Source organism: Anticarsia gemmatalis, chromosome 25, assembly GCF_050436995.1.
Source record: "Anticarsia gemmatalis isolate Benzon Research Colony breed Stoneville strain chromosome 25, ilAntGemm2 primary, whole genome shotgun sequence".
NCBI lineage: Eukaryota > Metazoa > Arthropoda > Insecta > Lepidoptera > Erebidae > Anticarsia > Anticarsia gemmatalis.
The window spans coordinates 4,521,096-4,542,429 of NC_134769.1; the positions used below are offsets into that span (position 1 = coordinate 4,521,096).

Consider the following 21,334-nt stretch of genomic DNA (forward strand, 5'->3'; position numbering starts at 1 on the left):
CACTCACTCATGAAATAAGAGCCGCACTTTTGCTTAAAAGTTTCAGAGTTTTAGGATGGGTGGAAAATATTTGATATATAGAAAACCACAGAATAAATGAAAATTATTTATTCAACGTTCTCACGTAGATAATCAGTACATAAATATAATGATCATTTCATAATTGAACTAGTTACATACTGACATAAATACTTAACTCGCCGGCGCATTTCAACATTATTCAACAATAGCCGTCATAATTTGATCAATTCAGACAAAACACAACAATTAGCGGCCTTTCCAAACTTAGCTTATCGATATATCTTAGCTTTCTGATAATTTGTACAATTCTATCACAACATAGAAGCTGCATTAAAAGTACTATAAATAGCAGCGCTAGCCATCGAGACATTAAATATGTAAATCGAATCAGCGCCGCTAGCGGGTGCCGTAGGAACTAATTATTCAGTACATTTTAAATGTAAAATTCTCGATACTCGTTTGTAACGACTACGAAGAATCGCGCTATAGTTGACTTTGTATTAACAAATATCGATTTAAAATCAGGAACAGTACCAAATTATTCGCGGCTTCCATCGTGCCTTTATGTCGGCCAAGATTTATCGATAACCTAAGTTTCAAATTAACAAACATTTATTTGTGCTATAACTTCAAGTTAAAATTTCAACTACATAAAACACTAAACATCATTATTTTATGACACATAACGGGTAACTATTATACTCACTCACATTTCTATAATCTTAGGCCTTCCTGCGAGACTTGGTTAGTTTTCACACATAGCGTTAAATATTCAACGAAAATATCTGGGTTTTATTTTCAAATATGTAAAATTTTAGAGGGCAAGGTTTATTACGGGCCAATTATAGTAACTTATGTGCGTCATAGTTAACAAAGCATTTGCGTACATGCTCGTACACGTACTTGACGTGTACGTGGACAAAATTAACGATTTTATACGAATTCATCAACGCCAAAATGTGTGAAATTTAAAAACCATTACCTATTCCAGATATTTTCGCTTTACAATGTCAACCAAAAAATTTTGAAACAACTTTTCAAACCGTACTATTACAACAGTTTCATAAAACCTAATTTACAAGCCTCTAATACCAACGATATCTTTCTTCAACATTCCTCATACATAATTATCTAGTTTTTTGGTACTTACAGCACCATTAGCGGAATGTGTACACTTAAATTAGTAAGGCACATACTATGTTATCACAATGTGCTTATATCTACGTAAAATATGTTAGAAATAAATTCATAAGGCAAGTTCATAAGAACCGAATAAACGTGCGTTTGAATTAGTCTTATAAAAAGTAGAAAATTTGTTAAAAAGTATAAAATAACCCTAAAGGGTTGAAAAGATAGAACTATGATACGCCTAAGCACATATAAAATTAACTTAGCAATCATTTATTTTGGGGCCAGTATGGGATATTTGTTAATTTTTTTTAATCATCAATAAAAATTGATTTTATTGTATGCTCAGGCGCATTTAGTTCTATCAAAAGTATAGTAAAACCATTAAAAAATAATGTGCCACGCACATACAAAGATAAGCTTAGGAGACTAAACTAGTTAAAATAGTTATGCGGTTCCTAATTTATGCACATCTTATTTCTACAAAGTGCTATTAATAAACATTTGCACTGAAACTACATGTCTACGTAAAGTAAAGGAAAATACTGTAAACATGTTGCAAAAATGCATTTGAGAAGAAAAAGTCAACAGCACCAAACATTTGCGACAATTTGACCTTGAAATTGACCTTTTGACCTTTGTACTTGACCTTTTGAGGCCTTAATCCGTCTCAATATGAAAGCAGATCCGTTGAATAAATCTATGTTAGACCTCTATCTCGATGACTTTATACGAGCGTTGGCGTTTCTTTAACGTTTACGCAGCGAGAACGTCACGTTAACGCAACGTTACAGTCGCGTTTGTTGGCAACATGTACGATCACACTATCCTAAGCTATTTGCGTGCCTCTAATAGTATCAAGCGCGATGTTAACGCTTGCCACGCAACTCACACGCTCTGCAGACGTTATAGAGTCGCTAACGCTCATAAAACGCCAGTGTGATAGTGGCCTTCAAATCGGTACATTATCAAAAATATATTTTAAACTTATTGTATATTGCTATTTTCATTCATTGATCATATATAATTTAATATCTTTTTTTCAATAATATCAGACGTATTGTAAAAAGTGTGTAAAAAATAAGAAAGAAAAGAATAGTAAAATAAATGCTAAGTAAATTCATAGACTTCACAGAATGTGATAGTTACCAGTCAAATAAGAATGTGTAGTCATTATATTATACTTATAACATAAATTGAACATATAACAAAATATCTATAAATATAAATACATCTGTAACATTACATTAAATACATTTTAATTTAGCAAATAAAAATCAACATTATTTTTCGAAACTGTAAAACAAACAAAATGTTGCAATTCCGAAAAATATTACCACACAAATGAACAAAATAGCAGGTTTTTATATAGTGGCAACACTTAGTTATTTCTGTTGACACTGGCCACAAGACTTTGTTTATAATGTCCAAGTGAGGCTGAAATTGTATAACAAATACACAAAGACAAACGCCATGAAATGTGCACAAATTGCTTTAAACATTTTTATACTACTAACTAAATCTCACTATATTTGATACTTTCAGCGCAATAGCAATCTCACCCTCAATTTTTCATATATTATGCTGATTTATTCACTTCAAATCATTAGAAACATGCCTAAATTTAAAAAGGTGTATCTATAGTTTTTAATAATTGTCGATAGATGGCGTTGAAAGAAATAAAAGTTATTACTTTTCTTTCCCCCCCTTCCCGAGCTAGTGGTAAATTCAGTAATTGCAAATATTATCATAAGCGTCAATATTTGACCTGAATTAATAAATGATTTGATCAAGAAAATTCGAACCAACTTAGACTATTTTTACTTGCATTGAGGGTTAAATCACTTTTGCCCCGACTGCTTAATTTTAACGATCTCTCATTCGAGTCCTACGTATATAAAACAACACACAAATAACGGTATAATCTCACCTCGCACCGGACGAATCGATCGCCGAATCATTTGTCTCTCTGTCATATTTGATCACACTATCACAATCCAAATAATCCATGTCTGTCAACTGCCTTTTAATCGACAAATGAGGAGTTTTTCTTATTTGTTTCTCCTTCAAACAGTTCGGTATAAATCTTTTGTATTCCATTAAGTATTCTATAATGACTCGTTCGAAGAATAATGCTAGTAAAAGATTGAACGATGCAAGAGCTAGTACGATATAAGATAGTAAGGAATCCTTAGGCATTCTTAATTGTAAGAACGAAGCGATCCATTCAGCCGGTGTCACAGCTATGTAGATACAAATAGCGGTCATTATCAGTATACTTATCATTAACTGTTTGTTTGTCACCACAGATTTTCTATAAGGCGACCCGTGAGAGAATGCAATAGCTAGAATTATGTATTGGAACATAGATACGGCAAATATGGCGTAGTTTTCCCAACATTCGTTAGCTTCATCTCCTTCATAAGTGTGTCGGACATACCAGGGGAATAAAGTTAGCGCGTAGTAGCTCAAATACTGTCCAACACCGATCAAAATCATTTGTCCTAGCATTGAAAACAGTGGTATAATACCTAGTAGAGACGTAAGCGGTGGATTCTTGCATAGCTTGCCGGTGTACGCTTCCGTCATTCCAAAGAAGAACGCAAAATTGACGATCAAAGCGACATCTATGAAGAGAAACTGGAAATCCGTTAAGTTTGAGTCGAAGTAGTATAGAAAGGCTACGGAAAAGAATTCTGTGAGGGAATAAGCGACCATGAATTTGAAGACTCCGAAGGAGGTTGAGAGGGCAGCTCGTCCCTCCCGGAGGACCCTGGCGACGCAGACGATGTCAGGGTTGGCGGAGGTGAAGGGTGCTGCCACACTACTCTCCAGTTCGGACAGAGAGATCCCCGTGTGAGCTGCTCGGAGGGCGCCACAGTCGTTAGCACCGTCACCGCACATACCTGCACAAAAAAACACATAGTATAAGTCAATAACATTTCCATATAGTCTACGGATAACGTTTCGTGGCATTATTTAACTTTAAAAAAATTGGCTTCGAGCGTATATAAGCCCAAGTAATTGCATACTAGTTTATATTTTGACCTGGGCCTTTGATATGTGACATGCTTAGGTAAAATATTCCATTCACGTAAGCAAATATGAACTGAGGTGGGTCACTCTTAAAACTATATATAAACTGTCGGTGATACTAAAACCTTGTTTTTAAATAAAGTATGAAATATATACGTACCGACATAATATCCAAGTGCTTGATACTCAATGATAAGTTGTTGTTTCTGGTCGGAGGTCATGCGAGCGAACACCGCGCCTTTAGCCACCACGCGAGATAGCACGTTGGGATAGTGGTCGCGAAGTACCTGGGCATAACACATAGATATTGTAATACTATTCCTATAGTAAATGAGAAAGATGTATGTATGTTTGTGATCGAGGGATGAGACAAACGCAGAATCGTAAGAAAATACGTACTGAAGGAGAGGCCTATACTTAACAGTGGGTAAAAATGGGCTGCATATATAGAGATAGATAGATGTTGTATGTTACTTCTTCAAGCAGAAACTACTAAATGGATTTGATCTAGTTTGGCACACATGTAGGTTATAAATTGGATTATTAATAATAGGGTACTATTTGACTCTAAAAATCCTCTCACTGGACGAAATTGTATGCCGATATTAGTCTACTTTAATAACTATGAATTATGTTCAAAACATAATGTAAAAAGAAAATATTTTATTACCTAACCAAGTCGGACAAAAAAATCTAAGAACAACCAAATTAAAATCGCAGTCAATCAAATTCCAAATGGGAAAAAATGGCTACCAGATTAAAATTTTAGTAACAAAAATAGCTTCATATTATCTTTACCTTCCAAGTATCACCAGTCATAACAATCTTGTATCTCGGTTCTGAGCTAGTGGCCTCCACATCGAAGGAGTTAGTATGTGATCCCTCAGCGGATGCAGACGCGGATGCTGAGCGCCAGGACCCGCGCCCGCTGTCCATGCTGCGCCACTCACGTTCTAGGGGACGACGACGACCTACTGTGGCCTGGGGGGGTACATATAGTGTTAGTAATCCTTCTTAAAACACCAACAAAACCCTTATGATATTTTAAAATTATGTTAATTTGCCATGTCATAATTTGTTGGTAATTTTGTTGTAAAAAATAAATCAAAATATTGTTATTGATTCGGATAGGTATGCAATAAATGATTATGTAGGGATTTTACAACTCAATTCGGACAATTCTGCATGCTGAACAAACAAAACATTTTAACATTTTGAACGGTGTTCAAAAGCAATGTTTATTACTTCAAGGGCATTTGTGTATAGTTACAAACTGAAATAAACACACGTGCCCATGGACACGATTTGTAAGCAAATTATCAGCACCCAGAATCTTGCATCAGTTTTTTATAATGTTACAGTGATAATTCAATAACTATATGGCTACATACCCCATGCAGCGTGCTCTCGCAGTACACGAGGGGCGTTTTATCCTCAACGTCAGCGTGCAACAACACCACGCGCTCGTCACTGCGCAGGATCCCGCACTCCTTCGCCACGCTCACCGCCGTTAGGATATTGTCACCTACGTAACAAATAAATAAAATTAATTGGTAGACTAAGAACCCATAAACTGTAAAAGAATATAATAATACAAAAATACCTATTAAACAGCGTATTAATTCGGTAATTGACTAGAATCTCTAAAAAAAAGAAACAAATTCTAGTACGACTAATGCCCGGTTTCTGAGGTACATTTAGCGGTAGTTTATCTATTCAATTGCGTTTTTTTACATGAGTTTTTACGTTATTGAGTAGATAAACCACCGCTAAATGTACCTCAGACACCGAGGGTAAGATGTATTTGCTTAAATAATTTTATGACGTTGAAATTTAGAAATGATTTCATATAAAGAATGATCAATCACTCTACAAAATCTCTTATAATTTCTACCCAAAAGAAGAGTTTGTTGTAAAGTATCATTGTTACCGGTGATCATAACGACGTGTATATTAGCTTCCTTCAGTTCTCTAATGATGCCGGTCGTAGCTCCCTTCAGACGGTTCTCCATTATCACCAGACCCAAGAACTCCAAATCACGCTCCACCTGTAAACATAACACTTTATGTATATCTCTACAACTAAATCGTAAAATTATATAAATAATACATAGCTATTATTGTAACGGGCATTCTTTTAAGAGAGGTAATGTTTTGATCCACTTTTCGATAAAGCGCAGATTAAAATAGTAATGAAAGTACCCGTTCAAGAACAACTTTAATAATTTTAATGTTTTTTTTGCTCAGTCATTCACTCTTGTAATAGCCATCTATTCTTTCATTTACAGATAAACATACAACGCCAAGTTTAAAGGAATTAGAGTATATTTTATTATAACATACCTCTTCCCTGTTCATTTTCTGCAGTTGTTTAGTAGTAACTTCGAGCACTCTTGTAGCGCATGCGATCACCCGGTAACCTTTCTCCGCGTACGAGTTCAATACTTCATACAAGTTATGAGGTACTGTTGAAAAAATAAAATAAATTATTAGCATTTTATAAGGGAAACATTTTAGAGATATTGAACGTCTATATTGATTATAAATATTGAGTTAAGTTTAAACTCTTAATATTGAGTTAAGTTTCTTCGTATTACAATGAAATATTGAATGTTTTTGAAATAAAAATTAAAGGAAAAATAAAAATGTGGTTTAGTTTAGGGCTAATTAGGTGATACATTATTAAAAAATGTACTATGCAGAGAAAATATTTGACAACTTAAAAAAACAAGTATTACAAAAAAGTTCTAGTAAATCATAGCAACATTTTCAGTACTTTTATTTAGCAGAAAGTAATAAATCAGGCTTCTTGTTTTAGCCACAACGAAATTATAGGGGGGTCGAAAATAGCCTGAATTGCTTCGAGAAAGGGATGGTACGGACGTGCCGCTTTTTTTTCCTCGACTTGTGGGGCCACTGCCGTGCTCTCAGATAATTATGTAGTAAAGATAATTTAGTAGTGTACCAGTGTCAGGCACGCAGAGTGTCCGCAACATCTCGGGCGCTCCCTTGCAGTACACGCGCAGCACGTCCTCGCCCAGCACGCGCGCCACCACGGAGGCGCGCTGCAGCGACGACACGAACTGGTGCTGCTGGACTATGCCTACTTCCAGCGGCAGCTGGGGACAACACCACACATGGTTAAGGTGTTATGAATCACTGTTAGGCAAAACTAGTCATAAAATCAGTGATTTATAACGTATTATTGACAATAAATCGAATTAATTGGTGATTTAAAACAGTCAATTTTATAGGCTGTGCATAAATATCGGTAAACATTTAAAAGTGTTTGGTATAAATCATACAAAGAGTCATTATGCTAGTAAACCGAATAATTTACGAATTAAAATTGCTTTGTAACTGTAACATTAATTATCAAAACTTACATGAAATTTATGATCATATTCATAATCACAATAATAGTTAGATTATCTGTAGAATATGCACTATCTGTCACTTTATCTATCCAACGGATTAGTCCTTATCTGCGGCTATAAAACACTAGTATTTGATTAATAAAATATTTAAATATTAGATTATATTAAAGCATACGATTTCAATAACAAAACTTCTCACATTACTATTCGTTTTTTTCGGAAAATCATTTGGTTTTTTATGAAAATGAAAGACAGTTTCGAGCTGAGACGAAAATCCAGGCCTTTCGATCAGAAATTGTTAAATTTCATAAATTTAACATACAAAATGACTTTACGAACAACCTAATAAGACATGTGCTCTTTTAAAAATAACACATAAAATAGTATTATGTACTTACATGTATATCGTCGACGTCAATGTTAGTAGTCTTCTTTGGTTTGACAATAGTAGGTGTTAAGATCTCATAGTTAGTTGATTCAGGTACATCTGGCTCTTCAAGCACCCAGCCGGTTGATTCGAACATCTAGAGAACAAACATCAGTGCAAAATTAATAAATAACGAAGCATTTTCCAGTCCACAAATCACTAACAATAAGTGTATAACAAATTGTATAAAAAAAATTGCTGGCTTTTGTGCCTCAGATCTACGGAACAGCTTAAATTCCTATACTTCTGATTTTAGAGTTCGATTCAAAAACTCATATAAATGTCTTTATCTCTAGTTAGTTCATTGGCAAGTTACTAACCCGAAAACATAACTAACTAAGACAGTATATCTAGTTTTAAATTTCATTATCATTGGATCATTTTCAATATTTATGATTACCAACAAACAACAATATTTCAGAACACAGCCTTTATCTTCTTTACCTTAAGGTCTAGCGGGTCTCCAGCCAGCTCAGCGTCTAACAAAGTCAAGCTATGGCAGGTCGCCATGGCTAGCTTGAGTGGGTGTAACTCGTTCAGTTTACTGGGGTCCCGCTGAGGAGTCCCCAGCCGGGGAGGGTTGGTCGCACTTGACACTGGCACTACGCCCCACATGTCTAAGCCGTCTTCTGTTAAAGTACCCGTCTGGAAGAGAAATATACTTTTAGAAATGTATGCATGATACTAACGTATACTTAAATGCACGTAACTAATGGTAGGAAGTGTAACCGATGTAATTTTTTACGTCTCTTTGAAGACTTAAGACTTCAAAATGGTGAACAAACCTTAGTATTTTAAGTAATTGTAATTACTTCAATAGTCATTTGAAAGTATCTTACTTTGTTCCTGGATTTTTATCGGAATTAAAATAACCAAATATAAGTAAATCAATATTAATATTTAAGAAAGAGACCTTTTCCCAACAATAATATAATAAATTCAGCCTAGCTAAATAAAATGCTAATTATATTGTAAACGAGAAAGTCTATACGTCCATCTAATACGTTTACACAGCCTAACCCATTTATTGAGATTTTGCATTAAAATCAAATGGCCCAGGGGCAAATGTATGCCACTTTTTTCTAAAATATCATGCGATCAGGACAGTATCACTACATAGTATAAAGCGTTTCCCGCGTCTGTCCTTATGTTTGTATGCTTAGATCTTTAAAACTACGGATTCAAGACGAAGGTTTATGTGTAAAAGGTATAAAGGTTTTTTTTTGTAAAATAACTGTATAAAGTAGTTTATAAAACTTACCTTATCAAAACACACGCAGTCAATAGAGCCACTGACGTTCACAGCTCTGGTGTTGAGGCACGCTATCCTTGCCTTCTTGAGTCGTGACACGGCGTACAACCGGCCCACCGTCATGGCGGCCGGGAGCGCTGGCGGGATCACGATGGTGATGATGTCTAGGGCTTTGATCGCGATGTCGCCTGGAGAGAGCGCGCGGTACGCCTGGAGGGGAATATACTGGTGTAGAAGTTTTTGTGGTAGTGGTAATGTATATGTTACTGTAAAAGCCCGAACGGTGGTAACTCCTAAGATTTTCCGGTATAACCTAAGATTTACCAACTCGCAATGGTAAAAGTCCGAACAATACTTTTATTTCGAACTTTTACCTATATTCACTTGATGATATCGAGATGTCGCCGGAGCCCCGCTTCGCGGGGCTCCTCCTTCTGGGTGGTTAAAAAAAAATAACCACGAAGGCTAAGGTGGGAGCTTCGCTTCGCTCGCTCCCACCTTAGCCTTCTGACCTAACCTACCCATGTCGCTATGCCCAAAATTCCTTCTTTATAACTATGTCACAGTATATAATTATACCGTGAAATAGTTATAAACATAGTTATGAAGGAGGATTTTTTTATATATCGTAACATAGTTTTTAAACTCTGGCTTGTTCGGACTTTTACCATTGAGAGTTGGTAAATCTTAGGTTTTACCGGAAAATCTTAGGATTTACCACAGTTCGGGCTTTTACAGTAACATATACAATAATTTATGTATTGTATGAGACAATAGGTATGGTATGGTAGTCTGGTGCGTTGGGAAAACTAATTCTGTTTCAAAGGACATTTAAGTTTGAGATGAGAAATTTGTAGTCATTTTATTTAGCTTATGCATTATTTTTGTTTTTATGAATTATTTTTTAAAATGGTGAATATTTTATTACTTTAAAATGGATTAACTTTAAATAAACTTAGGAATATGTAAATATATCAGCATAAAAAGAAAAGCTAATAAGACCTGGGCGTGATATCATGAAATTTTTAAATTGTCACTTAATGAATAACCAGCAAATTCCATTTCTTTAGGCAATCAAAGAAAATATATGCCAAATTTACAAAATATTCTCAAAAATGTTCTAATCAATACATCTTCTAAGTAAAGCAAAAATACCTTAAGTGCAACAGTATAGGCAAGTCCAAGCATAGCTATAAAAGCTAATATGATGATCCACTTGTAGGAGTCGCGGTCGAACTTGAAGTCGGCGGGCACCGGGTACAGGATGCTCCTCACTAGCTGGCCCTTGCTAGTGTTGTACCCTGTGCGGAGTACTAGCGCCCTGCAGTAAAGAAAAAATAACTGTAAGTTGTCTTTGGTAATGATATTTTATTATATTGGTAATGACACCAGTGATAGAAAAGTGGTTTAAGATTGCACCTCCCATTCGAGCAGTCGATGGTTCGAATCTAAGACAAAACAGGAATGACGTTTAGAATTTCGTATGTGTGTATTATAAATAATTATCATTCGCTCTACGATAGAAAATATCGTGATGAGATGCTTGTCTAAAAGTTGTTTACCACATTTTTTGAAGGCATGCAAAATCGCACTTGGTTAGCTTGATGGCGTCAAAACCGTATAAACCTAACCTAACCCCTCATTATTTCGGGAGACCTTTGCCTAGCAGTGGGATAATAATGGGTCAAAAAAATTATGATGCAATGCTTGGTAATGTATACAGGCTTTTCAGCATTTCAGAGGCATTACGCTTTCGGAGAATATTACAATTAGATTTTTTCGTGACTTGAATTTCAAATGATTGGACTAGTTGAGCCTTTTTCGATTATTTAATAGAAGAAAATTTAACACATCTTATGTGTGACCAAATACTGCTTTCATACTTGACATTGAATTTCGCTTTGTTCACGGATTTTATTACGGTATAATTCTGCTTATAAACACAATTAGATAGGGTTTTTCATAACTGTAAAATTACGATAACATTCATAACAGTACTCTTAATACTAAAAGAAAAATATTTACTAACCTGACTGGTTCATTGTTATAATATCTGGTTTGAATAACTCTGGTACCACAGAAGAGAATGCTAGATGCATGTTCTTTGAGGGAGAACTGACGGTCTACTCGAAGCAATGCTGTCTTCGTAACTGGCACCGATTCACCTAAAAATTAACAGAAATGAATATAATAATGAAACTGAGAAGAGGTCCGAAAATAGAGCCTTGTGGGAGACTATTAATAACAATTTGTTTCTATAAATTGGTAATTTTATATAGATTTTGAGTTCGGTGTTTTGTTGCAAAGGCTGTAATAATTGCTTTACGCCCACTTATCACTTTAGAAATAGAATGCTCTCCAATATATCTCATGTTTAATGCAATAGAAGGTTTCTGCAGTACTCCATACTCGATGAGGTCACAAACCATATATAAAAAGGGAGATGGTAGCTTCGAAAAATCCTGGTTGTAGATACTTTAACCTCATTTAAATTAAGACATCAATCAATAAGAGTATGTAGCCTAATGGACGACTTAAACACTTTCAAAGTAGGGAAATCCTTAGTCTAAGTTCACTGGAAAATTATATTTAAGATTGTGTTTTTCAGGGGACACAACTTAATTTTTTTAATGTGTGGTTGTGGTTGTGGTCAGTGGTTGCTTATTGCTTAAGCTCAAATATCTGGGGTCGCCACCTTTGATCCTCGGCTGCCATCTTGGGAGAAGGGTTTGGGCAAGGACTTAAAAAGTGCAAGCTAAAGCCTAAAAAGATAACATTTTAATGGACTATTAATCATTTAAAAGAATCGGTTGACTTACCAGTAAGCATGCTCTCATTGAGCACGGCCTGTCCGCTGAGCAGCGCGGCGTCGAAGTGCAGCGTGCAGCGGCCCGGCAGGACCACGACGTCGCCCGGCGCCACGCAGCGGCTGTCCACGCGCCGCCCGTCCCACAGCTCCACTGTGTCGTGCGCCTCTACCGTCGCGCGGAGACTCGTCTGATTCTAGGAAAATAACATGGTTGTTATAGTAACAATACTACTACTAACTACAACCAATCGTATGGTTAGTGATCAGCCTAGTGTCAAAGTTGTTCAAGCCGCCAGAAAGGCCTTTGACGTAGCTTAACGACTGTTTTCTTAATTGACAACAACCTGGACCGACTTTTTACGTGCCCTCCGAAGCACAGAGCCGCCCAGTTCAGATACCACTATGCGGTCACCCATCTATGAAATGACCGCATAAGCTTAAGCCAAGACAAAAACTCATTAAAATCTTAACTTTTCATCACAGAAATGAGCCTCAAGATAAAGAAACCAACTAACCTTCTTAGTCTGTATAACAGAAGTAGCAACACCAAACGTAGACATGAGCACCACAGCTATGCAGTAGTAGTAATACGGCTCGGCAAGCCACACGGCGATCGTGAACAGTTGGAACACGTAGAATTATAATAAGCTCACCTTCTTAGTCTGTATAACAGAAGTAGCAACACCAAACGTAGACATGAGCACCACAGCTATGCAGTAGTAGTAATACGGCTCGGCAAGCCACACGGCGATCGTGAACAGTTGGAACACGTAGAATTATAATAAGCTCACCTTCTTAGTCTGTATAACAGAAGTAGCAACACCAAACGTAGACATGAGCACCACAGCTATGCAGTAGTAGTAATACGGCTCGGCAAGCCACACGGCGATCGTGAACAGTTGGAACACATAGAATTATAATAAGCTCACCTTCTTAGTCTGTATAACAGAAGTAGCAACACCAAACGTAGACATGAGCACCACAGCTATGCAGTAGTAGTAATACGGCTCGGCAAGCCACACGGCGATCGTGAACAGTTGGAACACGTAGAATTATAATAAGCTCACCTTCTTAGTCTGTATAACAGAAGTAGCAACACCAAACGTAGACATGAGCACCACAGCTATGCAGTAGTAGTAATACGGCTCGGCAAGCCACACGGCGATCGTGAACAGTTGGAACACATAGAATTATAATAAGCTCACCTTCTTAGTCTGTATAACAGAAGTAGCAACACCAAACGTAGACATGAGCACCACAGCTATGCAGTAGTAGTAATACGGCTCGGCGAGCCACACGGCGATCGTGAACAGTTGGAACACATAGAATTATAATAAGCTCACCTTCTTAGTCTGTATAACAGAAGTAGCAACACCAAACGTAGACATGAGCACCACAGCTATGCAGTAGTAGTAATACGGCTCGGCGAGCCACACGGCGATCGTGAACAGTTGGAACACGTAGAATTATAATAAGCTCACCTTCTTAGTCTGTATAACAGAAGTAGCAACACCAAACGTAGACATGAGCACCACAGCTATGCAGTAGTAGTAATACGGCTCGGCGAGCCATACGGCTATCGTGAACAGTTGGAACACGTAGAACGGGTTGAACACTTCCAGCAGGATGAGAGTCATGATGGACTGTACGGGCACGTTGATCTCGTTTAAACCGTAGATGTTTAACCTAGGGGGAAGGCAGTGTGATTATGGGGCCATTACTAAGGTAATAAAGGTCTTTTCTTGATGAAACTACTTGAATAGCTACTTTGAAGCGAGCCATTCTTGCTCCTATCGGAGACTGACATAGCCCGTAAACGGTACGGTATGGCCACGTTACTCTCCCTAAAAGCTCGCTTTAGTGAAGTTGAGTATCTGTCAACCTGTCCCCTAACTTGGCTCGAGAATAGTTGACTAGGGTAGGCACTCAACTTAAAATAAATTTTATATAAATCGATAATTTTAAATAGGCTTTACTTCAAGTGAGAAAGAAAACCAGCGTTACTCAGTTACAACATTTTCGTATTACAATCGTTAATGACACAAAGCCATAAAACTCGTAGGTAATACAAGACAAACTATTGCAAAGTTTAATCTAAATTAATTTTCCAATCTGCGTTAACACCTAGCATAGCTAATTAGATCTTAGCAAATGTGCAATATTCGAGATTTCATAACTCGCAATAAAAATAGAAATTGAGGAAAGCCAACTTTGCCTTGGTCACAAACTTTACTGCAAACACAAATATACAGTAATAGCTGACCCGCGCAACTTCGCTTGCGTCACATAAGAGAGAATGGGTCAAAATTTTCCCCGTTTTTGTAACATTTTTTACTGGTACTCTGCTCCTTTTGGTCGTAGCGTAATGATATATAGCCTATGGCCTTTCTCGATAAATGGGATATCTAACACTGAAATAATTTTTTGAATCGGACCAGTAGTTCCTGAGATTAGCGCGTTCAAACAAACAAACAAACTCCTTAGCTTTATAATATTAGTATAGATTATCTGGAAAAAATATTTGTTAGGATAGATTTAACTAAAGTTCAAGTAAGTACTAGTGGTTCAACTCACATTCTAACCCGTCGCTCGCTGGACGGCGGGGTGGCGCCGGCGGCATGCAACTGCGCGCACGTAGCACCACTCTCCACGCCCGCCAGGCGACACCACTGTGCTCGAGTACCGTCCCAGATTAAAGACTGCTTCTTGTGACGGAAGTAGCGGTAGCTTTGCACATCTACAAAAAGATGAAAGGCAAACACATAATCCAAGAATAACAGATAAATATTCGGATAGGGTTCGTTCTTCGTTGGTCAAGAATGGGACTTTGCTGTAAGAGCTGTCTAAGGAATATTAAGCTTGCAAAATTGAATTCAGTATTTTGCTTCACCACTATGTATAAACGACATATGCTACGGTTGCGGGTGACGGAACGAAAATACGATGTCGTTATTGTGCCCCCGTCACCCACTCTCCTCGCTTACGATTCATGTATTTGATTTGTCGCTTTTTGGGCTACGGCTTCAAGCAACATTTATATAACATGGCAAGTATCTTATATTTAAGATTTATCTTATATTTAGGTTAGAAATAACGCAAATTCCAAGCAAAATCCTAACTACTACCCACGAATGTCAACAAGAAGGTGCGACATTTCCGCGTTTACTTCAATAGAGAGACCTGTTTATTATGCAGTTAGCACCACTTTACACGGAAACCTACCTTAACACCTCCACAATAAGGTCTTAGTTCAAATCAAATCAATTCAAACTCAAAGTGCATACATGCGTCACCACAATCATTCAATAACGCATCAACAATATGCCGGCATCGTTAAACCATTAGCTCTTACTAAATTGCATTCAATGTAGGAGAAAACAAATTACTAGTTCTTCAAGCCCCTTTGCATCTATTGAATGGCATAAAGGCTGGTGTCACAACGATAGAAAAAGAGCCAGATTTTTTTTATCAACGAATGAAATGTTACATGGTTATTACAGCAGGTCCTAAATTAGGCAAGGCTCTTGGCCTGTATCTTGAGCACCTATAACAAGCCCTTAATTAAAGTATGAACGACTTTAACTAACAACATACAGGACCAATTACATTTCAAGTACAGAAATGTCTTATTAAATGTACAGACATGTATAAAAATAACGCCTGTTTCCCATAACATTAGGCACAGACCAGAGAACGCCACTTAGTACGATCCTTACAAACTGCCCTTGCCTCAATCACATCCATACATCTTGTCTGTGCGGCGCGGCCGTTACACACTTGACCTTTTGGCAAAACATCACCGATATGACCTGTGTATGTCTTTCAAGGGTGTCCCCTCCCGGTGTTTCCATTTACTTATAATAACATAATTATACATTAATACATAAAAACGGCTATCGATCCATAGAAGGACTGTGCAAAAGTTTGTTTTCTCACCGAATAAGTAATGGTATATACCCAAAAACCGCAACCGAATAGGTGTAAACAAATATAGATGGAAAAACAATGAGGCATATCCGGAGCAACATGGCTTGTGAAGCCCCGTTATCATAAGCCCGGGAAAACCCCTATTTAATCACAAAACCTCAGCATATTTTGTATTAAAAACATTATACCATAAACGGACATTTGTTTTTGTAAAATAAATAATGTAGTCAAGTCTAAGACATGTTTTATATATTGCATCATGAGTAATATGAGGTTTTGCATTTGAATTTACATCATTATTGTAAATTAATATTCATTGTGAATAGATAGTCGAATTATCCTCGTCGTATTCTACTAAGTAAATTGTGAGGTGTGCGTTGACAAACCATTCTCGCCACCACAAGGCTTATTTAATTGCATGAGACAACTATAGGTATAGTGTTACTATTGCGATAAGGATAGCCCCTATCGTAATAGATAACTACTGACCTATTTACAAATACAAGAATGTCAGCTCGCAAAAACGGCCATTTTTAAATGGGCTGAAACGTCAAGCAATTTTAAGTTAAAATACACGTAGTTAAGGTCGCGTTCATTCATCAAATATGCAACGATAAGGTGCCCAAATCATACTTAATATTATAAATGCGAGAGTAGCTCTGTTTGTCTGTCTGTACTCTACTACTGAAGCAATTTACACGAAATTTGGTATGGAGATATTTTGATACCCGAGAAAGGTCATTGGTTACTTTTTACCCCGGGAAAATCACGCATTCCTATAGGAAAATTCAGATGGCAGACGAATTCGCGGGTAAAAGCTAGTTGTTTATAAATTCACAGTCACAATAGCCTATGATGATCGATTTATTAAAAGATGTAAATAAATGAATCATTATTACTTACTGAGTGTAGAGCCGTCGTCCAAATGTATGGGTGTGTGTATCGTGTCCGCACATTCTATGGGCTCCTTCTCATTGTCACCCTCGTCAATGAAACCCTGGTTTAGTAGTCCACTGCCAAAGAAAAAATGTTTATTAATTCTCTTCACTGGAATAAAATATTAAGCAATCAAATAATAATTATGTCATCCAGACTTCCTATACACAGTTTTATATACTTAAGTTCGTAAAACAGTATTTATTTTTCGTGGATTACTGACCTTGCGTCTGCTATATTTTTGTGTAGAATTTTGTGAATGTAGAAACTTTTGCATTTCTTCTGGTATGTTTCCTGAAAATAAAAAATAATATTAGAAATTAACAAGGAACATATTATGATATTAACGACTTGCACCTGCGACTGCATACTTAGCACGCAAGACCCAATTTTATGAGAAATGAATATATTTTAACGACGAAAAGGACTGTAAAGCTGAAGAACTATATAATAGACTGAAGACTTGAATAGACAATATAATTACGAGGTTGCAGCCGTTCTAAAAATTATCAAAACATAAAATGTTAAAATGTAGATACTCACTACAACTAGAACACAGTCAGCTATCTGGAAGGAACACCTGACGCTGGTGGCGTACAGCAGCCACGTCGGACACCAGTGGAACACCAGGAATGGGATCCCGCAGAGCAGTGTCGAGAATGTGTACGTTAGGATCGACCGCCATCTACTCTTGTGGTAGCCGTATACTACCTGTAGGCGAAGAAATATAGTGTCAAGTTAGCTGCCAACGTTTGATGAAAATTTAACAAAGAATGGAGCCTATAGCCAATTGTCTAGTGTAATGCTTATACGTTAATGCAATCAAAAAGGTTTCCGTGCTTCTCGGACTAGATAATCTTAAAAAACTTCTTCCAACTACAGAAAATCTTCTTCTTTATAATAATTAGACGCAGATATTTGTTTATAAGACAAGATGTAGATGGACAGTAGAAACTCAGACTATCTTTGTTTGATAAATCTTAATCATTGAAGGTTCTAGAGATCCTACATACTAAATGCGAGAATAAAAAAATGAATTCTGAATAAATTATTTATCTATACTTATACTTATTACTTATTTACTTTTTACTTATATTACTTATTACTTATTTACTTATTTACTTATAATATAATAAAGCTGAAGAGTTTGTTTGTTTGTTTGATTGTTTGTTTGTTTGTTTGAACGCGCTAATCTCAGGAACTACTGGTCCGATTTGAAAAATTATTTCAGTGTTAGATAGCCCATTTATCGAGGAAGGCTATAGGCTATATAACATCACGCTACGGTCATAAGGAGCGGAGTAGCAACGAAAAATGTTACAAAAACGGGGAAAATTTTGACCCATTCTCTTAGGTGACGCAAGCGAAGTTGCGCGGGTCAGCTAGTTACTTATATAACTTCACATTCAATATACATTTTTTTCATTTTTTATGTATAGACTTGATATTCAAATTCTTTAGTTCTAAAAACATAATAATATCTACTCCTGTTGAGGACAATATTAAAGGTTAAGAGTAAAGAAACCAGCTCAAAACTAGTCTGGAGGTACATAAAAAAGATACAAAAAAATGAACTTGTAAAGATTTCTCGATCATGTACCTACATTTATACAAATATGTTATGACTACCAGTATAAGAAGCAAAACAGTGTTATAAAAATCTAGACTTTCTGCGAACATCGTCAAAACATCGTTTTCGTTGAACTGGACATGCTATAGTCAATTAGGTATCATCAACATTATACCATGTATCTAAGTATTTCTTATATTATAAATGGAAAAGTGTGTTTAAGCAAAGACTTTTGTAACTGACTGTACTGTTGTTGTGTTGTTATGCAATAAATACAAAATCTATTTGTAAAAAGTATGATAGGTCTGGAATGGAACATGACTACTTGTTCAACAAAAAGAAATACACAATGCATTTATTATTTGTGGTAATAATAGACCAGGATTTTTCTAAAAATATGAAAAAAATCCAAAAATTTTACCCCTTTACTGTAACTATACTATCCTACAGTCTCATACAACTTGGGTCAGACAGATGGCAGTAATGTTGTTATTTAAGATAATAACTTTCATTAACAATAATATCCCGCAGTAAAAATGTGTTTGTATATAATAAACAGTGCAACAATGCTGTTATCAACAAATTACTACATTTATTGACAAGTAATTAATTAATTGTTAAAACAATTAGGTAAATAAATTAATCAATTCATTCACGGTTCATTACAGAATAAAGATAAAGGGTACAGTCAGCAAACAATTACATTAAGATAGATTATAATATTGAACTCAAAATAAGTTTTTAAAGGAAAAGTGGCTTTCTTTTATCAGCCTATCTTAAGGGAAAAAAGCATGCTATTATGTACTTATGTATGAACACTAAATAGGAAAATATTTTTAATACACAAATTACCTACTTACTTCTACTAATGGTACTAACATGAAAAGGAGGCTATAAATTAGACCATAGTTTTGGGTCTTTTATTGTTACTTTTAAGAAACAATACTGTAAACATAATCAGTAGAACATATAATTATGCATGACCCCAAAACAAAATTACACAACATCAACATCAGTATTGAGTGTAGATTTTGAAAACTATAAAAAGCAAGAACTACATAGTACACAGTACATGGTCCAATCCTATGACAATCCCACTCATTATATACCAGGAAACAAAGATAAGACTTGCTTACTCACATATTATCAACATCTGGCATATTAACTGAACTCATTTGTATTCAATAGTTTTATGGTATTACAATACATGCCTCTGCTCACATGAAATTTGGTTGCGAAGTACATACATACATTAAAAAAAACACTCCTTTTCCCCACACATACAGGCAGAGATAATACAAGAAAATAAAATTACAAATTTATGCTATTTAAAAAAAAATCATCATGGCATTGGCAAGCATTGTTACAATGCTATGAAAGTATAGCAGACAACCAGTACTTTCATATTCATAACATTTGTATAAGTAAACAAACAGTTTGTCTTGGTTTAAAAGAGTTTACTTTTTAAATCCTTTAAATTCTAGTGCTGCTGGGACTTATAAAAAAAACAACAAATGAAAAGAATAACTAGACTTTATGCAACTTTTAGGTATTTATGGATCACACAAATATATATTAAGGTAATGTGGGATTGAAGCCATGATCTAAGTTGAGCTTATTGATAGTTGTATCTCTATCCTGACAAGTACTAACATACCTATGTACTCATTTCAGACATAACATTAATTCATTCACACATTCATGGTATAAATTGTTGTTTAATTTACAAGAACTGAATATAACATTACTTATCAAATTATATTATCAGAGAATAATGGAAAAATAATAAACTTGTTAATTTAATAGGTGCTCAATGTTCATAGAATTTTATGAATCATTAAATTGATTTAAATAAAATGTAATCATAAAAACAATGGTTGACACTTTTCATAAATATACCTATTAAATACCTAGTTTAAATACATATACCAGGAAGATATAATATAATATAATTTTAATATATTCCTTCCAAATTACCCAATTTATTCCAAAATACCTACCACCAAAATAATAATTACAAAAATATTGAAGGACTTTAACTTTAATTTTTTTGAAACTAAAATATTGTTAAATATTTATTTAAATTACCTGTTCAAATTCAGGATCAGTACTGATTAGTTGTGCATTCAATTCCAAATACAACTCTCTGCTGCTTCCTTCATAATCAATAAGAGGCTGAATATCGTCATCTGAATCCATTGTTTTAAAAAAAACTTCTTTACTTTTTTTTTACACTACTTGCACCAAGGCAATGAACACTTTTATTCATCCTTGACTCTCGAAGTTATTACAACTCATTTTTAAGCACATTTTTTATATAAAACTAATTAATATTTACCGATAAAATTAACACTGTTTCAAATAAAATAGAAGAAAATATATTTGTTTAAACATAAACACTTGTCTTGACACACTCTTAAATGCATTAATTTTAGAATGTAATGATAAACTACATAGTAGCGCGTTTCACGAATATTTCGGTGTATTTAAAACTGCTTAGATGACCAAAATTAGGTTGTAAAGTATTACATTACGTTATAAAAATAAGAACAAGGATAGGTAACAAAAGGTCGACACTTATTACGCTAAGATCCTTAGTTTGTCATAGTGTTTTAGAAAACAGATTGTTTACACTTGTATTACACTGTTACGCGGAAAATTAAATCCTATGCCTATATAAAAAGTAATTTAAAAAAATAATAATATCGAGAATCGAGACAGCGAGGAACAGCTGTAGGAACACTTTGAAAACTGTCATTCTTTTGTGGTAATTTCGTAATTTGACGTTCATTGAATAACAATAACAAGAGATAGAAGATACACAAACAAATAAGAAAGAAAGAAACAATAT

The 21,334-nt window shown here is 35.4% G+C and overlaps 1 protein-coding gene across 1 annotated transcript; it reads right to left on the reverse strand.

The window, feature by feature from the left end:
* Positions 1-93: 93 nt before the first annotated feature.
* Positions 94-21,229, reverse strand: LOC142983938 (polyamine-transporting ATPase 13A3-like). The gene is made up of 19 exons (XM_076131155.1): positions 20,572-21,229; positions 17,457-17,624; positions 17,137-17,207; positions 16,881-16,990; positions 14,625-14,787; positions 13,532-13,736; positions 12,061-12,244; positions 11,271-11,406; positions 10,397-10,562; positions 9,251-9,451; positions 8,434-8,634; positions 7,961-8,086; positions 7,151-7,304; positions 6,529-6,650; positions 6,116-6,233; positions 5,577-5,710; positions 4,984-5,166; positions 4,346-4,472; positions 94-4,055 (listed from the first exon to the last, which is right to left on the reverse strand). The coding sequence occupies exons 1-19, from the start codon at positions 20,680-20,682 to the stop codon at positions 3,076-3,078; spliced, it is 3,660 nt and encodes a 1,219-aa protein (XP_075987270.1). The 5' UTR covers positions 20,683-21,229; the 3' UTR covers positions 94-3,075.
* Positions 21,230-21,334: the final 105 nt, after the last annotated feature.

Coding starts and splice junctions, on each gene's coding strand:
- LOC142983938 (XM_076131155.1), bottom strand. CDS start 20,682: ATGGATTCAGATGACGATATTCAGCCTCTTATTGATTATGAAGGAAGC. Junction 9,452..10,396: donor CCTATACTGTTGCACTTAAG/GTATTTTTGCTT, acceptor ATTCCCCTCCAG/GCGTACCGCGCGCTCTCTCC. Junction 8,087..8,433: donor GAGACCCGCTAGACCTTAAG/GTAAAGAAGATA, acceptor TTTGTTCTCTAG/ATGTTCGAATCAACCGGCTG.